Below are 24,604 nucleotides of genomic sequence, written 5' to 3' on the forward strand. Positions count from 1 at the left end.
CAGTAAAGCTGAGTAACTGGTGTTGGCAAAAAACCCGTTGTTTGAAATCGGCCAAGTTGGTGCATCTACATTCAGTCATCTTCAAGACAAGCCCCCTTTTGATTTGGTTAAAGTATGAGGTGAACATGGGGTCCAGAAAACAGAAGATTCCAGACACATTTTGGCATAAAGAAAAATCCACTGGGTTCATGCTTGTTATCATGAGGTATTCTGGCTTTGGTGAAGTTACACCACATGGCAAATGATTTGGTTGCAAACACCGAATTGCATCATCACAAAATACTAATACCACCATTTTAAAGCTGTACAATTCAGGCTTGTTTTCTTTTCTTTCTTTTTTGGTATGAAAATAAAGGAGCAGGAAGGCTATTGCAACTAATAAGATGCCTTGATAGTAAGCCGCATTTACGATAGCTGAGTTCAGGTACACATTTAGAAGAGCACAGCACAAACACAGGGATCAGGATTTTGTTTGAAAAGTTTGTTTTGTTATCCATCTGACCAGCTTAAGGAGAGGTCCGGTACAGCTTTGTCCATCAGAAGCAAATTTTCAACAACGTCGACATCAACTGGTCCTTTCGAATATTTCCTGATGTGACCAGCGACAACATAGCCACATGTTTGCTCTGAGGCATTTAGTGCTACCAAACCCGTAGACTTTGAGTACATTTCTGCGTTTATAACTTGGTGGAGGTTGAACAGTCTCTTCCTCAACTGAACATGAGTGCTCTTTGACCATGTTGTGTGTGTGTTTGTTTGTTTATGTGATTCCAGAGAGTAATAGAGCGCAACAGTTGGTTCCAGAAGTAAAAATGCCATTCTTTTTCTCCATAGAGAACCATTCAAGACAGACTTACTACGAACTCTGATGTTGTTCTCTGAAATCTTTTTAAAGTATTCTGCCACAAGTCAGAGCCCGTTTAATTAAACTTTTTAAAATAGTGTAAATTACCACCACTGGAGTCACAAGTTCGAATCCAGGGCATGCTGAGAGACTCCAGCCAGGTCTCCTAAGCAACCAAATTGGCCCAGTTGCTAGGGAGGGTAGAATCACATGGGGTAACCTCCTTGTGGTCATGATTATTGGTTCTCGCTCTCAATGGGGCTTGTGGTAAGATGTGCGTGGATTGCAGAGAGTAGCATAAGTCTCCACATGCTGTGAGTTTTCGCAGTGTCATGCACAGTGTCATGATAAAGTGGAGGCGACTGAGACTTGTCCTCTGCCACCCGGATTGAAGTAAGGTTCTCTTGTGATTTACCTTGGAGCTGGTTGGTTTGTGTCATGACTTAGGACTCTTTTATAAAGGATTTGACGATATCCCTATGGAAAAAATGAATGGGAAATATACTACCGGAACCAAGACCGCCAAAAAAGTGGGAGGTCATTGTTGCGCTTTATTATATGATCAGAAATTGATCCCATAAAGAAATTGTTTTACAGGGCAAATTGTATGCATTTTCTACTAATATTGCAAACTATTAAGCTCTAATACTCTTAGCATAACTGCATGATGTGCAAAGCTAGAAAGGCATATGAACAATAAAGCTATTTCCCTGAACTTAATCTGCCACCCTGTGTAAACTTGCATTCATTTGTTGACCTGTAGCACTAAGGTACTATAAGGTATATACATCTAATCAGAATGCGCAAATCTCACAAAACAATGTTCGGATCACATTCCCCCCTTTGATCATAAGAAATCAAATGAAAATTTGTATTTTGCATGAAGAAAATGAAGCCGACTTTTAGGATGACAATTAAGCACATTTTCCTCCCAATTCTCATTACTGTTATGTGAAAAATTACAATATATATTATTTTAATTGCATGGTATTTATACATTACAATAAACTTTTTTGTACTTACAATTAATGCTGATTTAAATAAATAAATTTTATTTCAGTAATCTTTTACCATAAAAAACTAAAGTTACTGTATCTTTGCAATGAAAAGCACCATTGAGAATAATGAGAATTACAAACACTCAAAAGTAAAACATCTAGATTCATTACAGTAATGACAATTTTGCAGAACATATGTGCATAATCGTCAAGAAAATATGATCTAAATCTTCATGGTTCTAAAAATTGGTTCCATTTTTCAGTCCCACTTTATATTCGGTGTCTTTAACTACTATGTACTAACATTAAAATACATACAATACAATGTACTTATTGTGTAAATACATGTTCTCACAATATTCACATTTGCTGCTACTGAGGTTGAGGTATGGGTATATGGCTAAGTTTAGGATTAGGGTATAGATTAGGGGTTATGGGTAAGGTTAATAGTGTTACTACAGATGTAATTAAATGCAGGTACTTTAAATGTAATTAAAATGCAACAACATGTATGTACAAAATAAGTACATCGTATCAAATGCTTAAGTACATAGAAGTAATAAAATGTGGGTCACATTATTTTAATGCAAAATCTATTTATTTTGATTTCAGGGTGATGTATGACCCAGACATATTTTTGTGAGATTCACCTGAAATCTAGAAATTCATCATATCACTATATAACAATAATATGCTAGGAAATTTCTTTTAAAATAATTAATTTTATGTGGTGTTTTCACTGGGATTCTAATGACTGATAAAAGTGCAAACCCAAATATGGCAATTTTAGCACATAATGCGGTTTGCACGCTTACTGTAGTGAGTACAGTGTGTGTTTACTGAGTGTGTATTGTTCAGTTAGCAGGTCCAGGGTCTGCTAGAGGCATAGTGTGCAGCACCTCATCCAGCAGCTGCAGCGCACGGTGCAAATGGACCTCCACCCAGCAGGGCGTGTGTTTGATACTCTGGCGAGGGTAGTCAGGCCCCCAGCCCTTTACAAAGCTCAGACGCAGAATACACAGTCTCCTAAGGTCATCCACACCAATACCGGCTGCCGCTGAGAGACCTGGGAAATAAACATTTGGAAATTCACTCAAATGCAGAAAAGATTGTTTACGTTTTTCATTCACGTTTATTATGCCTGGGACATGCGTCGCACGTAATAAAAAAGCGATGCATGTCCCAGGCATATCTGCCTCTTAAACTACTTTCCTTTTCGGCTCTAACCAAGCAGAATATGCTTTTCAATCCAATTAATTTTAAATGACATTTTTTAATATCCTGTTTTACTCAGAATTACATCACATTATGGAATTAAAACGGGTTGTGAACGCAGTTTATTTTGACTTCAATGGTTTAAAAAAACAGCCTGTTTAGTCTAAGGGTCAGAGAGAGGGTGTAAAATGGTCATTAAAAACAAACTTTCGACCATTTTTAGAGCAAATACATTACAAAGAAAAAGTATGTGAACCCATTGGAATTACCTGCATTTGTGGATACAATTTAGAGGAGTGAATTTTCACTGTCCTCACGATTCAATTATGATTCAAAGAGTAACGATTCGATTATTAAACGATTCTAGATGCATCACGATGCAATTCATTTCTTTTTTCAGTTCCTTCAAAATGTATTTTTTACTCTCTATTTTTTCCATTTCAGCTTTTTATTTAACAGCTGTTTTCAATATCAGAACGAGTCACATTAAATAAACATTCAGTATGAGCTGTGAACAAATCATCCACAAGATTAAATAAATGCTTCTGTAGTTTAAAAGAGTATCTCAGTTTTTCAGTTTCTTTCTTTACAACCTCATAAAAAAATCTCATAAAGCACAAACAAATATTGGCTCTTCATCAAAATACACTGAATACTATTACTCCAACTGATTATATTATTATTTGTATTTTTGTTTAAGCATTGTAAATCATTTAAGAGTATTTCATTATTATTTAAAATGAATCTTTGCCATGCAATTCATTTTCATTTTGAAGCACAAGTGAAAGTTGCTGGTCCAGGATGAGAGATATATCTGCTTCTATGAGAGTCATATCTTCACCTGAACAGGTGATAGTAAGGTGCTTTAAATAGCGCAGTTGTTGCTTCAGAAATTTATCAAGCATCTCGTATGCACTGTTCTATCTGTTTGCTCTGCGATTAGAAGATATAACCTTTATCATCAGGTTTGCACACTGTCCTGACAAAAGATTGACCAGCAATGACAAAAGCCAATGAAATGGAGAGCACGCAAGAGGAGAGAAAGGCATCAGGGGAGGGGGGGGGGGGGGGGATGGATGTTTTCATAATGAAATGAAAACATCACCAACATGGGATTGTAGTTTAATTCGGGCACAAATGGTCATGTGTTTGATACAGCTGGTCTGCAGACAGTCGTGTTTCTGCACTTGACTTTAGTGTATGCACTTAACTCATGTCTTTGTTTCTACATCTGTCTTTCTTTTACACCACTGCTCTGCTGTGATTTAAACTGAACTCAGAATCGATTCTGATTCTTTTGAGAATCGATTCAGAATCATTTGGGTATGACTCGCGATGCATCGCTGAAAGATTTTTTCCAACAGCTCTGATACATTTTTCAACTTCATCTCAGTTACAATCGGTTTTAACTAATAACACATACATTATTGTATTGCTCTTGTACATATTGAATACATCGTTCAAACATTCACAGTGTCAGTTGGAAAAAGTATGTGAAACCCATGGCTAATGACGCCAACAAAATCTAATTAGAGGAGTTGGCAAATCTGACATCCAATTAATGAAACGAGATTGGAGTTGTGGGTTAGACATACTTTGACTTATAAAAGAGCACTCAAACATTTTAAATGTGTCATTCACAAGATGCATCTGCTTACGTGGACCATACCTAACAAAAAACAGATCTCAGAGGACCTATGATCATCAGAATTGTTGCTTTGCATAAAGCTGGAATGGGTAACAAAGTTGTCTCGAAGAGCTTAGATATTCATCTGTCCACAGTTATACAAATTGTCTATAAATGGAGATGATTTATTACTGTGGCTACTCTCCCTAGAAGTGGCAATCCAGCCACGATGACTCAAAGGGCACACCTCAGAATTCTCAATGAGGTAAATAAGAACTCTAGAGTGACAGCTAAAGACTTGAAGGAATCATTGGAACTGGATAACATCTCTGTTCAAGAGTCAACAATAGAGAAAACGTTAAACAGGCATGGTGTCCATGGCAGGACACCATGTAGGAAGCCACTGCTTTCCAACAAAAACATTGCTCATGCCTGAACACAACGCTACTGGGAAAATTTTTTGTGGACCAATGAAACTAAGGTTGAATTGTTTGGGAAGAACATGCAGCACTACGTATGGCGTAAAAAGGACACCACATTCCAACATGAAAACGTCATCACACCGGTGAAGATTGATGGAGGGAGCATCTTGATTTGGAGCTGCTTTAACACTTCAAGGGCTGGAACGCTTGACATCATCGAGGGAAAAATACATTCCAAAGTTTATCAAGATATCCTACAGGATAATGTCAGGGAGACTGTGTGAGCGCTGAAGCTCAGCAGAAGTTGGGTGATGCCACAGGTCAATGGCCCTAAACATTGAAGTAAATCAACAACAAAATGGCTTAAAAAAAAGAAAATTCACCTTTTGGAGTGGACCAGTCAGAGTCCAGACCAAACCCAATAGAGATGTTGTGGAATGACCTCAAGAGAGCCGTTCACACCAGACATCCCAAGAATATGGCTGAGCTGAAGCAGTTCTATAAGGAAGATCTAAAATTCTTTCTGAACATGCAGGTCTAATCCGCAACTACCGGAAACGCCTGGTTGAAGAGTTAATATATCCAAGGGTTCACTCACCCACAGCACAGTGAATGATTAGTGGGATGTGTTTAATAAAGACATGAAAGATTATAAATGTATGTGTATCGTTAGCTTAAGAACATTGTGTTTGTCTATACATGTGACTTTGATGAAGATGAGATAACATTTTTAGTACCAGTTAAATGCAAAAAATAAAAAACAACAACAAAAAACAGCTAATTTCAATGGGTTCACATACTTTTTCTTGCCACTGTAGAGTAAGAGGATATCAAGGGAAAATTAAAATAATGTATGATATAAGATTTTTATTGTGTTAATTCAGATACTCACTGACTGCAGGGGCGATTCCACCAACACTTCCCGGTCCTGGAATATTTCCTGCCACTGCGGCCGCCTGCGCTGCTGCTGCTGCCTGCGCTGTGGCTGCCTGCTGTTGCATCTGCCTGTGACACTGCCTGAGGTCAAACACCTGCAGACACAAAACTACACACTCACTCTAACGGCTTCCAGAGCAAATTAATCAAACAATCCTCTGTGCCATGTCCTGAAACAATTGTTGAAAGAAAGAAAAATAATTCTGTCATTATTATTTACATTATTCGCTCCAAACCCATGTGCTGTTATGTAATTTGTGGAACACAAAAAGCTAAATTTTAAAGAATATTTATACTTCTCTTTTCATTCAAAGTTTAATATAACTACGTTTCCATCCAAGGGTTTCCATCCAAAATCATATCTGTGCACAAAGATGTTTTAAAAGGTGTAGCACATCAAAAAGTTTACCGATATAACTGATGTTTTCACTAAAAGTGTTGACATAATAATTTTTCATTTCAAATGTTGCAAATAACTGGTTTGCAACAAAACATTTTTGTTGATAAAAATGGCATTAACGCAAAAATGTAGTGTCACATGAAAGAATTTACAACAATCGTTAGCCTGAGATAATCATGGCGACAAAGTATACATCCTTGAAAGCCAATTTATTGTGCGTGATTATAGATTGATCTTAACGGCATGCCAGATCCGATGCTGCAAACACATCTGCGTCATGGCACTAACAGGAGTGCCAACACAAATATCTCGTATCATGCACTGGTCATTGGCAAGTGCATGGAGAAGACATGAATGGCAACTCTTTGCGATTAATTTAATCACGTTAGCCATCCGTTTATTTATTAAAGTTTCCACACCATTCAAAATAATAGTCATGAAATTAGCCCAAAATAAAAAAAAATATCATTTCTGTGCAAAATTAAAGTTTTAAATAAAAAATAAATACACAAGAGAAAAGCATCAGTGTGCTTTTTTGGAACACTAATATAGACCAATTCTAATAAATTATTGTTCAGCTTACTTTTGAAAACATGCCGGCAAAATCCCTGTATGAAATTAAATAAATTACCAATCGAATAAATAACATTGTTAAACCTATACTTGCCTTTTCTTTACACAAAAATAAATTAGCCTTACCCTGTTCTGTAGATGAAAAACGTAATTCTCCGAATTTTCTACACTTTTTTCAAGACTATAAACCATTAGAACTATTTGTCCAATGCGGAGTTCACTTACGAAAACGAGCTTTTAAACATTTAACATTTTTTAAATATTTTAAATCTCACCCTCTTTACCTCCGATCACATTTGCTGAGCTTCTTCAGAAAATGTCAATTTCATTATGATGCTAATATTAATTTTGGATGACAATCAAATTCAGTTGGTCATTAAAAGTTGATCATATGTAAACCCTGATATTACACCGCATCAGTTTGTCTTTAATAGCTGTGCACACAGCATACACACATCGATGGATGGTCCTTAAACTAATACCAAAAGTTTCCCCCACTACCTGGTGCAGGTTGCCAGCTTGAACAGGGCCATGACGATTCACTTTTTGGGGTCGGCATCCGTTGCAATCAGCGATAGGCGGAACATCAGCACCAATATTACAGTCCTATCAGAAGGGCAACTGCTCCCTTTTGATTGCAATTCCTCCTCTTCTGATTGCTTTTATTTGTGAAATTAAAATGACAGTAAGCTGGCTAATTTCAATGTATTCTCAATAATCTCCCCATACCAAAACTTCAGAGGAAACAAATAGGGACATCTGGGAGGCGAATTAGAGATAAATGCACATTTCTGTATGGAAACGGCTTATGGGCAGATTTCTGTTGCGATAAACCAAAACTTATTCGACAAAGTGTTTTTTTAAGCATGACAACATCATGCACACAATTTTTATTGATAAAAGGTCATTTGAATGGAAACAGGCAGAAGACGGGAAATTTCGCCCAAAAAAAAAATTATTCTGCTTTTTCACTAAACAGCACAAAAATGTTGATGGAATCTAGGCTAATGACTACATCTGTTAATCTTAAGGACAAACAATTAAAAGCGCTGTATTCCAAGTCTTATGAAATCAAAATTTAGACGTCATTCACTGATAACATGCCAAGCGTCATTCCACTTTCAGACTTACTACACATGCAAGTCAATGACTTTTCATTTTTTAATCTGAATGTAAACAAGGGCTAACTGAAAACGTCTGCTGAGGAGAAGATATACAGTAATGACTTAAATTTTGGTTTCTTCATTCCACAAACTGTCGTATGGCTTTAGAAACCTTGGAATATTGCAGAATATTGGTCACTTCATGCTTTCACTGTATGGAAAAGAGCAGCGTGAACTAGGGCTGGGTAAAAAAAAACATAAAAATAGCATATTTGAGGTTTAAATGCAGCCTAACAGACCTGTTTTTGTCTAGTATGTTGTTAATATTAATCAAACAACAATAACAAGAATATGAAAAAAACAAAAAAAACACTTACTGCTCTGACTTGGTTGTACAACATTTAATACCTTTAAAAATGATTAATGTATTATAATTATATAGTGAAGATGTAACATGCTGCCCTGGGCAGCTGCCAATGTCACCCACGCCTAAATCCACCACAGATGTGACATCTCTGACCTTAATGTAGGCTCCTGGGTAGATTTTGTGTACGGCGTCTCCTGGCGCTCGGCCCGCCTCTCTGTCCAGGTAGTAACTCTGCACAAAGACGGCATGATCGCTCATGCAGCGCATCCAGACGTCTCCTTCTCCACGACACTCTAGCTGCACGCCTTTACCTATGTGCAACCTGCAGAACGGGACAGAAGCTAGCGTCAATTTCAGGACAGCACATCATATTACTGAATTTACATGGTTACAGCACTGCCCTATAGTTTTGGTTTTATCAGATAGTTATGTAACTGTCACGGTCCTGTCACTCTGTCAGTCTGGGTTTTGGTTAAACAGGACTGTGGCATCATCATCTCAACACATCTTGTGTTTAGTTGTCCGTCTTCGTGTGAGCGCATGGTTTCGGTTGTATTCCCTGCCGTGTGCTCATCAGCCCATGGTGTCTGGATCCTGATTTCCTGATTCCCTGCCGTGTGCTCATCAGCCCATGGTGTCTGGATCCTGATTTCCTGTCTGGTTCGGTTTCGGTCTGTGTCGGGATCCGGAGTCTCGCGCTCCATGTCTGTCTGTTATTGACGTGGGTGCATCGCATTTATGTCATCTTGGCAGCATGCGCACTCGTGTCCCTCTCGCGTTGCATTGAGTTGGGGTTTGTTCACTTTGGTCTAAGGTGTCCGGTGTGTGTGGCCGAACTCTCGCACAGGTGTCCTGTCTTGTTTTTGTCGACTGTTCCATGCATCGTGTGGTGTTTGCCTCGCGATGTACTCTCAGGTTTCGTTTAGTGTGAGAATGTGTGGCATTGCTTTATTTGCCGTTGCTACGCATTCTCGTCTTGTTTGTCGGTTGGCATGGGCGTATATTGCCTTATTGTCTTGGCGATGTGCGATCTTGCCATTCGTGTGATTTGTTGTCTTGTAAAAGCACGTGGCTTTGTTTTGTTTCTGTATCACCGCGTGTCTCTCTTTCTTACATCATACCCTGCTCCTTGTTTGCGCATTATTTGTTTATTAGTCACACCTGCTCTGTCTTGTTAAACAGTCTGATTTATCACCCTATTTTAGTCTTCTCATGTTTGCTGTTGAGTGCATGTTCGTTTTGATTCCAGTCTTGTGTGCTTGTTACCCAGTTGGTCAAGTTGGTTGGTCCGATATTTTGTATGTTCGTTCCTGTTCATCCCTACCGAGTCCAGTCAGTCCTGTTCCCCACTGCATTCTGCCCCAGCCCTGGATTACCTTTTTCCTCTATGGGGTAGTTTATGTATGTTGTCCCCCTTGTGGGAGCTTTATGTTAGTTTTTGTTTTTTGATAAGTAACTCTCCTTTTTAACTCTGCTTTTGAGTCCTGCCTCAGCATTTCGTGACAATAACACAAATAAACATTGCCACTGAATGTCACAACTGAAATCAGATGTGCTGTTGTTGACATGGTTGCATTACATTACATCAGGTTGTGAGTAAACAAAGTGGTAGAGACTAGGGATGCTAATGAATAATCGATGACCGATTATTCGTTGTTAATAACTTAATTGATTACGTTTATCGATCGAGTATATATTGTCTGGATCTACTGATAAGTTCCTGAAAGTATGGCAGCCTTTCTGGCTAATGTTGAAAGGCTTACAATGCCTCTTATGTCTTAGAAGTCTATGTTAGGGATTGTATGAATGCTAAAACTGTCCAATATGTGTGACTGTTGACTCTTCCTGTTTCTCTTGAAGCTGTTTTTTACGAACTTACTTTGGAGACTGTTTCATGTTTCCTTCTTCAGTCAGGATATTTTGTTGACGAATGTTGACGTTAGTTTGCATTAGAAAAGTTGGTCAGTAAAAATCTAACTTTGTATAAATAAAAGCTGTGATTGAAGAAAATATACATCTTGTATTTTTTTTGTTTTTTGTTTAAAGCTGTTTACCAATTACAGATTATTATTTTTATTGTTGATTCATCGATTTTCATACATTAATTAATTTCTTAAAATCTGAAACCCTAGTAGAATCCAGTTATATCTCCTAGATATCACTGTGCATAAACATTGCATAGTGTTTGCTTATTATTATATTCCATAGTGTCATGTTGGCACAGTGTTGCAATTTTTGTAACGTGTTTTATGGCAAACATAAAACCTATGAAAATGTACACGCCAACAAGAACTCACATACACATATGCAACCACTAGGACTGACCAATGTAGCTATTAACTAAAGAAATCTAAAACTAAAGTTTCTTAATCTCTAAAATCTCATTTGCTTTCAGCCTTTTTACAATATTAATGTATGTGATGATCTGAAAAGGCAAAACAAGTGTTTTCCCATACTTTCCGCCATGATGGATTTTCCTGTAGAGTGAAAATTTGGGAAAACCTACAAAAATCCTCTTCTCTTGAACCGTAGATCCAATTGACTTGAAATTTGGTACCCATGTGTAGAGTTGAAGTCTTTCAATTTGTTACTTAGCAAAAATGAATACAATAACAAATGGCTGAAAGGGGTGTATTTATGTGAATGTCCACACTGCCTCAATATATATGTGTCAATAAATCAAATGTAATTTTGACTGATTTTAACATGCTTCAAGATGACATCACTCTGAAGTACTGTACAAAATTTCACCTTGATATGTCAAAAGATGACTTAATTACAGCTGTTTGAACTTGGGCCAAATCTTACAATGCTAGCCACTGGTTCTTTTTTATACAGAAACTGAAAGCAGAAATACTCAGCAATGTGAATAGCTAACTTGGCTAAGATGTTGCACTGGTAAGTGAAGGGTCAGAGGTTCAAATCCAGGCCACAGCCATCATTTTTCATTTAGGATTCAGACAGAAAGACATGTTTTTAGGATTCCTCCATCGGGAGGGTTTAACCTCAACCCTCTACTGATCAATTTTTAAATGATTTGCCATTTTGAGAAGGAATCCTCATTGCTGCTTGCAGCTATATTTTTACTATTAGCATTTTGAAACACAATAAGTGTTGTTTAAAATGTACAATCTTTACAATAATTCAACCATCGATAACAATATTTTCATTTTCAGTTATATATTGGCCTGCCACATTGCACCGCTAAAGAAAATTCTCTGTATGAAGTGGTTGGAGGGCTTGATAAATAGGACATTTTAGAGGTGGAGCAAGGTATTACATTTTGAAGAATGATTAAAATGACTACAGAATAAGACCAGGAAAATGTACTATAAAAGTAAATAGGGTCCATTTGATTTCATGTTGACTTTGAACTAGAGATGCTATTTCAACATTTATGTCCTACCATTCTTAAACTGCAAACTAGCCTACTGGCATGGATTTTAGGACACGTCAAAGCCAAATAAAACAATGATTAAAATCATCCCGATATTCACAATGTTATTTAATTTACCAACATAATAATTTTGAATATATTATAAATATGTGAAAAATCCACAAACCCTATCAACCACACATACATACAGTACATATTCATACTGTAAAGCTCTGGCTGGAATAGTTACTGGACTGTGGTTCACATACCTGGCCCGCTCACTAGCGTCTGTGCGGTGCACATTACTAAGCTGACCCAGGCAGAAGCGGTCACCTCCTGAGGGGTCCACATACCCGTCAATCGTCACAACCGGACAGCTGGACAGCACTTTAAACATCTCTCCCACCTGCACATCCATCTCAAAGTATGAGATGGAACACCAGAATTCAGGACCTGTGGATAAAGCACATGAATATTGACCTGTGAGTCCAACAGCATTAATATAAATGAAAGTTAGATACATTCATATTTAGTTACATTAATTGGACATAATAACTCAGTTCCAAAACCTGCCGAGCTGCCTACCTTGACAGCATTTTAAGGCATCGTAGGCGTGCTCCCAGTGCAAAGACTGTTCCAAAAAGTAGGCAACAAAATTAGGGTTCCTTATAAGATACCTTGTCGAATTGATTACTTTTACAGTGGTTTTTTTTTGTTGTTGTCCTTTTTGAAACTTGACAGCCCAGAATCATTATTCACTTCCATTATATGGTGAAAAGGTGTGTAAAGATTTTTTTTCTTCTTTTGTGTTCCAAAGAAGAAAGGAAGTCATATGGGTTTGAAGCAACATTAGAATGAGTCAGAATTTGTGCTTCCTTAGAAGGTAACTGTCTATGTAGAGACAGCTCAATAGGTTTTGAAATAGAGTTTATGTTAAGCAGAAACCTGGATGATTGGAGACTGGAGGGGGGAAAGATGCCGAATTGTGATGCTGAGACCCTGATTGAAGAAGAACATAATTCTCACTTAAGTTATACAGATTTTGCCATACTTCTATTAATAAGTCACATACCAATGTTTAAAGTTTCAAAATCTTTAAGTAACATACAATAGTGGGGGTGATGAAGAGGAGGCTGGTGGCCACGGCCATTCTGCTGAGGTCCTACAGGAGTGTAGGAGGCTGTACTGCTGCCTGTCCACGTTGCTGCAACAATACAGATTTGAGATAGATATTCAGTAATAAACAGTAATAAAATATATAGATTCTGCTCTTTAAAAAAAATAGCAACATCTATGATATAACACTCACTGTGAAAGGAGGAGGTCTGCAAGTGTTTAGAGCTATTGTAGCCATTCTGGTTGGGTGGAGGCTGGGGTGGGACGGGGGTCTGTGGTGGTCCATGTGTGGGGGTGGAGGGGGGAGGGGTAGGGGTTATGACCTGAACCTGAGGAGACGCAATCTGTAGAAGGCCTTCAACATGACCTCCCTGCATTGGCATCATAGAGCCTGAAGCTGAAAGAAGATGACTTAAATGTCTAGCAAGCCTTTAACCAAACTTAGAATAGGTCTTAGAAAATTATTTGTATTTGGGACAACATGAGGGCGAGAAAAATGACCAAATTTTAAAATCTAGGTGAACTATTCCAACATCCCAGAATATCCTTTGTGGTCACAGGTCAGTGCTTACCAGTGGGGGATATTGGCATATTGGAGTAAAGGGTGACTGGTGGGGGTGCGCGGGTGGGTTCTGAAGGCAGTTGTATTGGTGGCAGTGGTTGGCCGTAGTGGTCTGGTGGAGGGAGCTTCATCACCCCCTGATGATCCTGCTGGGGAGGCAGGACTGGCGGAACATCCATCTGAATGCAGTCATGGCTGTATTCTTCCTTTATCAGCCTGCCAGAGGGACCTAGACACCAGCCACAGGACAAATCTATGAATGCAAAAACATTTTTTACATCTCTGAAGTGGCATGGAGGCTAAAGCTCAGGATGGGGAATCGGAAGGTTGCTTTATCGATCCCCATTAAGAGCAAGCCATGAATATGATAAGCACTAATAATGAATCACCTTCAGTGTTGGGGAGTAACTACAGAAACAAAAATTGTAGCTAATTTAGGCCATGTTACTCTAATATATTTATGTATAAAAAAAAATTCATTAATTTAGATACCGAGACGATTTCGAGAATGCTCTTCCAAGTAGATCAATTTGAAAATGTTGTCTTTGCGTTGTAGTGTGGACTGGGAAAACTGAGAATTTCAAAAACGATGACCTATTGGTTGTCATGTGATCCATTCAACCCAAAATAATCAAGATGGTGGCCTGTGTTGTAGCGGCATTATTGTGTCTGCTATTCACTTTGATAGCATTGTTAAAGATAAATGTTACTTTGTCCAACCATCACATTGCATTCCTTCAAAGGCAATGGGAAGTTTACTTGGAATTGCTGTCCAGGAGCACACAAAAAAAGTCATTTATTTGTAAAATATGATCATCCTCAGTCAGAAACGCTCAGTTTTGGTGCTGCTTCTCCTTTAAGACTTGACAGTACACACCCACAGTTATGATTGGCTCCTCCTCTTAAATAAACTGCTCTCTCTACTTGCCATCTAACTGCTCACCACTACTATGCATTGATGTGTTGTTGTGGAGGCCAGATGTCAGATGCAAATGTCTACCACAGTGTGACATCACAGTGTGGAGGAAGTAGAGAACGAGTCGTTTTTGCAGCTTGGTTTTAACTAATGCTCTTTTTGCAGTTAGGAGGAAGTTGTGTTCTGAAGTTGTGTTTTTATAGTACAATAACCTCTTATACATCAAAAGTTCAAGGAAAATGTGATTCATATGTCATGACCCCTTTAAAGATGCAGTCATTGACTCTTTTGTTTGTGTCATCTTGGACTTAGAGTGACACCTAGAGGAGTGGATACATCAATAGTTTTCAGTTTCAGATGTACTTTTAGAAATTCACTTATCACAGTCATGAGTGAAATTGTCCAACAACAGGACGGTTACTGAGATTAAGGTAGGCTGGTCATGTGATTCAAACATGGCAGCCCCCATGTGCGGACCCTCTCCATGTAGAATAAAACAGCTTTTATAAGGTTACTGATATGACAGGAGTCTTCATCTCATGTGAGTGCTCATAATTTTATACATACGTTTTAAAATGACAGTGTTTCTTTTGGAGTTTTTCCTCTTCCATTCAAATGCACTCCCATATGCAGTTTAACAGTAGGACTACAATGCACAATAATATATAATTTTATTTGTAAAAACTTTTTAAAAAACAAGTTTTTTTAAAAACCAATTACATTAATGAATCGACCAGATATATCAACTGTTAACCCTATATTTTCAAATATTATTTTAATTTCATACCATTAGAAATCACACTGTTTGTACAACAGAGCTTTACAGCTGTACGACCGCTTCTGATAAAACACTCTGATAAAAAATGCTAAATATTAGGTTAAAAACCACCCCTCTAAATAGCTTCAATGCAACTACCAACTTAGTAGTGTGTAGTGTAGCTAACTACCTTTTAAAAGGGTATATTGACTGTAGTTTCACTATTTAAAATTATAAGTAGAAGTACATTTTCAAAATAGTGTCCACTTTTATGCAAAGATTATGCTGCATGCAGAACTCACCTGTGTTTTGAAGACTGAGACCAACTAGAGGGGTGAGAACAATGGAGAGAAAAACATATTACAAATTTTAAAAAAAAGAAAATGCTTCCCTCATCTGATTTAAGTTAAGAAGGTTAAGTAAGCCAAGCCATGATACTGGTTTGTGTTCAAAGAGGAATAAATGATCAGTAATATCAGCAGACTCACCGATGCCCTGTGACACCACTCTCTCGTAATGGTATGGGTTGACACAAACGTTATCATATTTGAGGTCAAATGCATACTGGCAGAATTTCACATGTTTTAGCTCATTCTTGTGAAGATCTGGCCAGCGCCACAACCGGGCATAGATTACATGAGGAAAACCTTTACGGCCCGCAACCTACAGAAAGAGAAGAGACGGGAAAAGAACAGAGGAGAAGAGACAAATGAATAAGAACGTTTTGTAATGTGAAGGCAAAAAAGTTAACCAATCATGAGAAAAAAAAATTGAAACTGAAACTGAATGAAACAATTGACTAGTATGTTCTTCAATCTTCACTATTTATTTTTACTGCGTTCCATGGAAAAAGTCATGCATTATAACAGCATGATGGTGAGTAAATAAAGACAGCATTTTCATTTTCAGGTGAACTAACATATTCAAACTGTATGAAAATACTATTGATTGTATAGATTTGAATTATGAAATTGCAGTGTCACCTAATAGAATGAATCTTTGCTTTCACAATTTATTCTCCTCAGCATAAGCAGTTACTAATGTTATTTCTGGCCCGCAATGTGACAGGAATGCAGTAGCATAACAAGAGAGCATCCCATGACCCTGAGCACACAGAACAAGAGGTCCACACCACAGCTGCGCATGCTTGCTGAGCGTAGTAGGAGAGCAGGACGTGTGTGTGGTATGATAATCCTTTATAGATTAACACTATGAGGCGTGACACTACAGTTGAGCACTGCAGGATGATACTACAGCTGAGGAGAAGGATAAATCCAGCTGTCTTTGCCATTTCAACAGCAAGACTGAAACAAAGGTTTAAATGGAGTTGCCATTATTGTGCCCTTGAACAAGACACTGAACCCAAGTTACACCAGTTGGACTGTACCTGTAGTCATACTATAAAAAGTAGAGCTGTCGACTTAATGTGTTAATTAAGGGCAAATAATTATACATTTTTAAATAATATATTTTAAAATTATTTAAAATTAATAAACAATTAACCATGCCCCTGACCATGTACGCCAAATGTTTAGTTCCTACCATCGGAGCAATTCAAGCTTGATGTACCACCTGTTTTTATGTAGGGGGCAGACAGCGCAACTCCAGCTGTATAGGCAACGTGCCTTGTCAAACCAATGAGAGCAGGCAGCACAACCACCACAGACACATTTTGTGTTTTAAGACAAAACAGAAAGCAGGAATCTCAAGACGTGTTTTTCAAAGTTCTAAACTATGTTGTCCTAAAAACAGCACTTATGATTAAATTAGTGAGGGAAGTAAGCCAATAATAGGATTATGTTCAATGATACAGAAATAAAGCTTTTAAAGACACTTTTTGTATTGTTTAAATTAGAGGTAAACTGATATATTGGTTTTACCGATCAATCGTTGCTGATAAACTTTTTCAGCCAAATTCTATGAAGATAGTTGCAGATAGAGTTTTCATCAATGTGTGAGTCCCCAATGTGTGTTTTAAGCTTGTTTATACTTAAAAGTCCCATGTTATACACCAAATCTTTATTTTGTCTGGTTGTTATCAGGACTTTGGTTGAACAATAAACTGCATCTGGGATTTCATTCATTTTAGACTCTTTGTCATTGCCCACAATAGTAAAAAAAGAATAAGATTTTTTTTGAAATTCTATTAACTGATTTTAAAACTATCGGCCAATAAATTGGTTTTCAGCCTTTCCCACCACCTTAATTTCAAGTATCTGCAAAATCCACTATCGGTCGACCTCTAGTTTAAATGCATGTCTGTTGTCACAATAAATTTATTTGGGGTAATATATTTGAATTATATGAATTATAATATGAATTATAATATGAATGATTTTTTAAATATTGACAACCCTAACAACATAAAAATGTCCTGGTCAATGCTCTGATAGACCTCTGTGAGGCATTTTAAGCATTTAAAAAATACACTAAGATTATTAAAATTTCATTCTTCAGCTTTTCATTTGGTAAGTAAAGAAAAGACATCTTAAAAACAACTTGAAATGTATGTACTTTACTTAGATATTTACCAACCTACCTGTTGAAACTTATTTGACAAACCAAAATTAAGGGTTATGATTATGACAGACAAATGTGTTTTTGGCAAATAAATATTACCAAACATCTAATAAAGCAATAAGCCACTTGAGGCTGTGCTGTGTATTTATATTTGTTGACAAAGTCAATAATCAAAGTGATAAATGCTTCATTTATACTATTATTGCCTGCCGCACCTCCACCAGTCCCTTCAGCCCAGCTGTGGGGTCATCAACCGGGAGCCACCTTTCTTTAGTGTTTCACCCCATTAACCAGTTTCACCAGCACGACACCGGAAGCACTCCAACGCCTCTCATCCTTGCCTTCCCATCCAGACATCATTCCTTCATGAATTACTTGCAACCAGGGCTCTATATGTCATTATACCTCAGCACGAACATACGCGCCAGCCCGTTGGCCAAATGGCACTGAGATACGTACTCAGTGCCTTACTGGCAGCACCGTATCTCTCGGTAACTCAGAGCCACCGGTTGTGTATGGCATACTACCTAGTTAGTGAATTTGAGGATGTGCATGCGCATTAACTGGACCAGCTGAGAAAATAGCATTTTTTTCTCAATTTATCATATAATTGGTATCAGATGTAACTGCTATCAGATTTGAAATATGTTCTTTGATCACAATCTTGACCAACCAATTTGGAGATTTCAGTCTTTATCCATTCATGTAGACGGAAGCTGTACTTTCATGCAGCTTATATTTATAGAAAATAGCTGCCTGGAAGTGTTCCCAAGATGTCCGACTTGCCTTGAAAGAGGCTTTGATTGTAGATATATAGAATTTATACATTAATATGCAGATGTGCAGTTACAGGTGAGCATATTGGCTATTTTACAACGACTTTGGATGTGGCTCATCCAGTCATAACTACCAGTTTTAGTTACAATATTTCAAAGAGACAATCCATTGAAAGGTTTTGTAAAAATTTTAAGAGAAAAGTGATAATACACAATAATAATAAGTCATATATAGACTTACATTGAAGGATGGACAAGAGCCATATCTAGAGGCCAGAATATCATAGAGACTTGGGTGTGGTCTCTTTTGACTTATTGGGCCAGTAAGCAATCACCTAAGAACCACCCAGAACACCCTAACAACTACCTAGCGACCACCTTAGCAACAACATAGCAATGCCTCAGCAACCACCCTCACACATTACCCTAGCATAAGAGTGTAAATGCAAGCACCACTTGCATACACATATTCTAGAGAAAATGTAAAAATCTAGAAAATTTGTTTCTTTACATGCTCTCGCTGTCTTTGATAAGGTAAAAAAGGTGAGACGGCATGTATTCACACAACAGTTTAGTTCTATTCTTACACAGTCTCTATTTCTGCCAACATATAGCTTTTCTTTCATTTGAGCCTGAATATCATTAGATCTTGTGTAAAGAATAGAGTGTACAATCTATCAACCATTCAACACACATAGAGGAAAAAACAGAGAGCCTTATGTTAACCCGGCCCCTTTCCTGTGTTTTAGACAAAACAAACTTCACAGCCTCTCCCTCCCTCACAATCTGCCTGTGGAGAAATGGTGCAGATGCCCACCTACTCCATATAAACCATGACTTTGAGGTTATTGAGCCTTGTTATGAATGTATCTCTTTGTAGCGGCTGTCAATCATCTAGTCTCCATGGGAACCAATGCTAAGGGCAGGAAGTTATTTAAATGGGCTGAAGCTGCAACTGCATCCCGTTCTGCCACATACAATCTGTATGTTCAGATGTGTGCAGTGTTGATATGATTAGCAACATCCACCCAATGTTCAGTTTATGCTGCTATTCAATGGACAATGCCTGGATTTATTTACATTGCCCGACTTGATTTATCGCAGAATTTAAAAATAGATTTAGGGAAGACAATTGTGTGAACAATGTAGGAAAATACACTTTCTAAAGGACGTTTGACATGGAGGGGAAAAGGTTTTTTTTAGGTGTTGATCTACATCTATATGGGTTTTTAAAAGCCCATTGCTAATACTGCTAAACAGCAGGGTGGCCTATGGCCAATATAAAACAGATAAATATATATAGGGGACACCGGGGCTATTTGTCACACTTTTTTACTCCTGTGAATATTTATTAGGGTAGTCAGTTTATGTATAGCCACATACCCTTAACTTTTGGTTACAAAAAAAGATATTGAACATTTTAGCATTAGTGCCCAGGATAAAAAGATACAGTTCATATGGTTTATTGAACACAGATTGAAACAACAGTGTGGCATGTTATCACAAAATATGGGGAAATAGTATGGTGACATACTGTAATTCTTGCAGCATTGCCAGTTTGGTGTACCAGTGCGTACAGGCTCACATCAAGCACTGGGTATAGGTTTCTTGTGAACATCAGGCGTCAACCCACTACCTTCAAATCTACTTTTATTAAATTTACCTTCAGATCTACCCACCACTGTGTCATATCCAATCAAACCTGAGATCTTAAAATACTTGCTCTAGCTGTTCAGTCCCTGTTTACAAAAACAAACTATTTAAGATTTAGTCTAAATAAGTCTAGATTTAATCTAAGAAATGTGTCATCCATTCAGCACTAACATTTGGAAGGATGAGTGTGTACTCACCATTTTCTTTTACAATTCACTGCTTTAAACATAAAAACAAATTTTAAAGTAATAGTTCATCCAAAAATGAAAATTCTGTTATCAATGATCACATACATTTCAATTTCTTCCTCACACAAAGCTATAGAATAGCTTCAGAAGACTTGGAATATTGTGTACGAGTCATATGGACAACTTGTTATGATATTGTATTGATGCTTGAGGCTGGGTTCTGTGGCCAAAAATATTATCAAAATATCTATTTTCATACCGTTCTATATCGATATATCGACCATTAATGGGGAAGGAAATGCATTCCACGTGTTTGTTAGACCTTGCGAATAAATGCAAACATACGAGTTGATTGTTTACAAGTAAACTCCACAGGGTAAGCTACCTTTTAATTTAAAGTTCTTGAATACTCAGTTTAGGATTTAATCCTAAATAAGGTGTTGCTAATTTCATCATCTTCAGCATACGATTGTCTCCACTGAAAGACTTTCAAGTCTTTCAGTGGAGACAATTGTATGCTGAATAAAAATAGCTCAATAGCTCAGTAAAAATAGCATAAGTAGTTACCGGCTATGTAGCCTAATTACTGGTTTATTTGACAGCAGGGCTATGTAGCCGTTAGTCTGCTAACCCTTTTAAAAAAGATAGAGTTTTGACAAACTTAATGCAAGTTTTCCACTCGTTTTTCTCAGGCAAATGAGCTTGCGAATTTCCGCAATTGTTTGCCAGAAATGTGCAGCTCTTAATCAGTAGTGGTGAACCTGCAGCAAACTTTTGGCAACAATGAAGAGTTTGCCGCAAAGCTCATTTGCATATGAAAAGAATGAGTGTCGAATTTGCAGCAAATTTGCCAGTAAGGGTATACTTCTTAACCGGCTGATTTAATGACTGTGATTCAGTTAGCTGACAAACTGCTTGCGTGTTTTCTGTCAGTGTGATCATAAATTAAATAACCCGTCAAACTTCCCAATTTCTATATCGCTTGATTTTACTCCTACTGTGCTTTTTTCTACATTGTGTACAGGGTTCACACAATGTCCATGAAGTCCTTAAAATGCTCTAATTTAGCTTTTAGAACTTTAAGAACTGGAGTACCTGGAAGATCACCTTGTTTTGATGAAAAGTGCTTGAGATTAAAACGGATAATTTCCTCCGTGTAATGTGTGCCCATCAAAGATGAGGCGCACTCCACTTTTATTGAATAATATGTCTTAATATCCTTTCTGTTCCTTCAGTCAGATAAAAAAAGTAAAAAGAAATATACATTATAATCTCACGCAGCATAGATGCACTAAAGAAACAAAGAGATTCTCTTTGATAATCGCTGAACCGGAAACACTGTGAGCCGCATGATGAACCCTTAATGTGACATAATGTGCTTTTTGCTCAAAAACATTTTCAGAAAATAAACAATTATCTGTAATATTTTATCATTTAAGTGTTATTATATCGAATCGAGATTATATTGAATCCTGACCCTCATATCATACACTCACCTAAAGGATTATTAGGAACACCTGTTCAATTTCTCATTAATGCAATTATCTAATCAACCAATCATATGGCAGTTGCTTCAATGCATTTAGGGGTGTGGTCCTGGTCAAGACAATCTCCTGAACTCCAAACTGAATGTCAGAATGGGAAAGAAAGGTGATTTAAGCAATTTTGAGCGTGGCATGGTTGTTGGTGCCAGACGGGCCGGTCTGAGTATTTCACATTCTGCTCAGTTACTGGGATTTTCACGCACAACCATTTCTAGGGTTTACAAAGAATGGTGTGAAAAGGGAAAAACATCCAGTATGCGGCAGTCCTGTGGGCTGAAAATGCCTTGTTGATGCTAGAGGTCAGAGGAGAATGGGCCGACTGATTCAAGCTGATAGAAGAGCAACTTTGCCTGAAATAACCACTCGTTACAACCGAGGTATGCAGCAAAGCATTTGTGAAGCCACAACACGCACAACCTTGAGGCGGATGGGCTACAACAGCAGAAGACCCCACCGGGTACCACTCATCTCCACTACAAATAGGAAAAAGAGGCTACAATTTGCAAGAGCTCACCAAAATTGTACAGTTGAAGACTGGAAAAATGTTGCCTGGTCTGATGAGTCTCGATTTCTGTTGAGACATTCAGATGGTAGAGTCAGAATTTGGCGTAAACAGAATGAGAACATGGATCCTTCATGCCTTGTTACCACTGTGCAGGCTGGTGGTGGTGGTGTAATGGTGTGGGGGATGTTTTCTTGGCACACTTTAGGCCCCTTAGTGCCAATTGGGCATCGTTTAAATGCCACGGCCTACCTGAGCATTGTTTCTGACCATGTCCATCCCTTTATGACCACCATGTACCCATCCTCTGATGGCTACTTCCAGCAGGATAATGCACCATGTCACAAAGCTCGAATCATTTCAAATTGGTTTCTTGAACATGACAATGAGTTCACTGTACTAAAATGGCCCCCACAGTCACCAGATCTCAACCCAATAGAGCATCTTTGGGATGTGGTGGAACGGGAGCTTCGTGCCCTGGATGTGCATCCCACAAATCTCCATCAACTGCAAGAAGCTATCCTATCAATATGGGCCAACATTTCTAAAGAATGCTTTCAGCACCTTGTTGAATCAATGCCATGTAGAATTAAGGCAGTTCTGAAGGCGAAAGGGGGTCAAACACAGTATTAATATGGTGTTCCTAATAATCCTTTAGGTGAGTGTATATTGAACCAAATCATGAGATAAACATATCGTCCCATCTTTGATGTAGAATAAAGGCTATATTTAGAAAATTACTCAAAAGTTTATCATCGATATCGAGGAATGTTTTTTCTTGATAAATATCGATAACATTTTATCGCCCAGCCCTAATTGGCACACATTGTCTGTCACTGTATGTAATAGAGCAGTGAAGAAATAAAAACAATAACAGCATACGTATTTGAAACAGCATGAGGGTGAATATATAATGGGTGAACTATTCCTTTAACCCCTCAGTTTCAATCACTACTTGATTTACCTGTAGGCGTCCGTCCAGTGTCCTCTGGATGGTCACGCACTTGCTAGGGTGCACCCCATTGGTGGTTATGGCAGTGATGAGAGAGTCCAGCTCGTCCTTCTTCTCCTTGAGTTTCTTCACCAGGCTCTCAATGGCGCGCTTTGCGAAGCCCTCGTTCTCGCCACCCTGCCTGTGGCACATGAGACTGTGCACGATACTGAGGCAGGCGTCATTACTGTTGGGAGGATTCACCGACATCCTGCTGCTCTGACAGATGGGAAAACACAAAAGCAGCATCAACACACATCTTAGTCACGCTGCTTTCACACTGTATCTTGTATGCTAACACACAGTATGGTACTATACTAATGCTTCATGTACATTTGTGGCAGAATGCCTTTCTAAATCATAGTTGAACGATGATAAAATCTTTTAATTAAGCTCAGCTTCCCATCTAGTGAACCTTAGAGGAATGTTCCCAGTTTAATAAAGTTATGTTCAATTTAGAGCATTTGTGGAATAATGCTGATAACCACAAAAACATTATTTCATTTCATCCCTCGTTTAATAAAAAAAAACTATATCTGGTTACAGTGAGTCCCTTGCAATGGAAGGGCCAGTTCTCTTTGCGCACATGATTTTGCCAACCCAATTGCACCTAGAATTAGCGCATGCATGTACGAAAATATCAAAACCTCATTGCCAAGCTACTGACTTTGCATATATGCATTGAACTGCACTTAAGGCATAGCACTCTTAAAATAGGGCCCTAAATGTGTTAACATGATTTTTTGGTGAAAAAATCACTCACTAACCCTATCTGTGTAAAAGTTATGTCCAATATTACAATTTTGTTGTCATGACGATGTAATGCTGGTAACTGCCATAACGCAGGTAAATCCCTGATTTAATCACACTAAAATCATGTTAACATGTATATTGTTTATGTCTTGTAGTTATACTTTTGACAGAGTGTATTCTTTTAATATTTATGAATTTGCCCAATCTACCATTGAAAGTGCCTCAAATGTTTTTTACTTTTCTTTTCTTTTTTAAACAAGGGATTGTCAAAAAAAGATTTTGTGTTATTAACAAACTTAACAATGTTGATAGTTCCACAGATCCGTAGTGTTTACACTTTTCGGGGAAATCCACCTCAGAATGGATTATGTATATTTGTCTCTGCTGCACATTAAATTCAGATAGGATAACATATTTAACAGAATAAAACGCATAGCTGCTACATACATGTTCGATTTGCAGTGA

The 24,604-nt window shown here is 37.8% G+C and overlaps 1 protein-coding gene across 1 annotated transcript; it reads right to left on the reverse strand.

The window, feature by feature from the left end:
• Positions 1–2,637: 2,637 nt before the first annotated feature.
• LOC127619888 (mothers against decapentaplegic homolog 4-like) lies at positions 2,638–23,660 on the reverse strand. Its single transcript, XM_052092915.1, has 11 exons — positions 23,360–23,660; positions 15,701–15,875; positions 15,515–15,538; positions 13,550–13,768; positions 13,171–13,374; positions 12,970–13,065; positions 12,807–12,860; positions 12,131–12,314; positions 8,639–8,807; positions 5,999–6,137; positions 2,638–2,908 (listed from the first exon to the last, which is right to left on the reverse strand). The coding sequence occupies exons 1-11, from the start codon at positions 23,633–23,635 to the stop codon at positions 2,697–2,699; spliced, it is 1,752 nt and encodes a 583-aa protein (XP_051948875.1). The 5' UTR covers positions 23,636–23,660; the 3' UTR covers positions 2,638–2,696.
• Positions 23,661–24,604: the final 944 nt, after the last annotated feature.

The sequence above is a fragment of the Xyrauchen texanus genome, chromosome 26 (genome assembly GCF_025860055.1).
Source record: "Xyrauchen texanus isolate HMW12.3.18 chromosome 26, RBS_HiC_50CHRs, whole genome shotgun sequence".
NCBI lineage: Eukaryota > Metazoa > Chordata > Actinopteri > Cypriniformes > Catostomidae > Xyrauchen > Xyrauchen texanus.

Excerpts from the sequence above, each read along its gene's own strand:
- LOC127619888 (XM_052092915.1), bottom strand. The coding sequence starts at position 23,635 with ATGCTGCTTTTGTGTTTTCCCATCTGTCAGAGCAGCAGGATGTCGGTG. Across the intron at positions 13,375-13,549 it reads TATGCCAATATCCCCCACTG|CTTCAGGCTCTATGATGCCA; the intron begins GTAAGCACTGAC and ends ATCTTCTTTCAG. Across the intron at positions 12,861-12,969 it reads TCTTCATCACCCCCACTATT|GGTCTCAGCATCACAATTCG; the intron begins GTATGTTACTTA and ends TTCTTCAATCAG.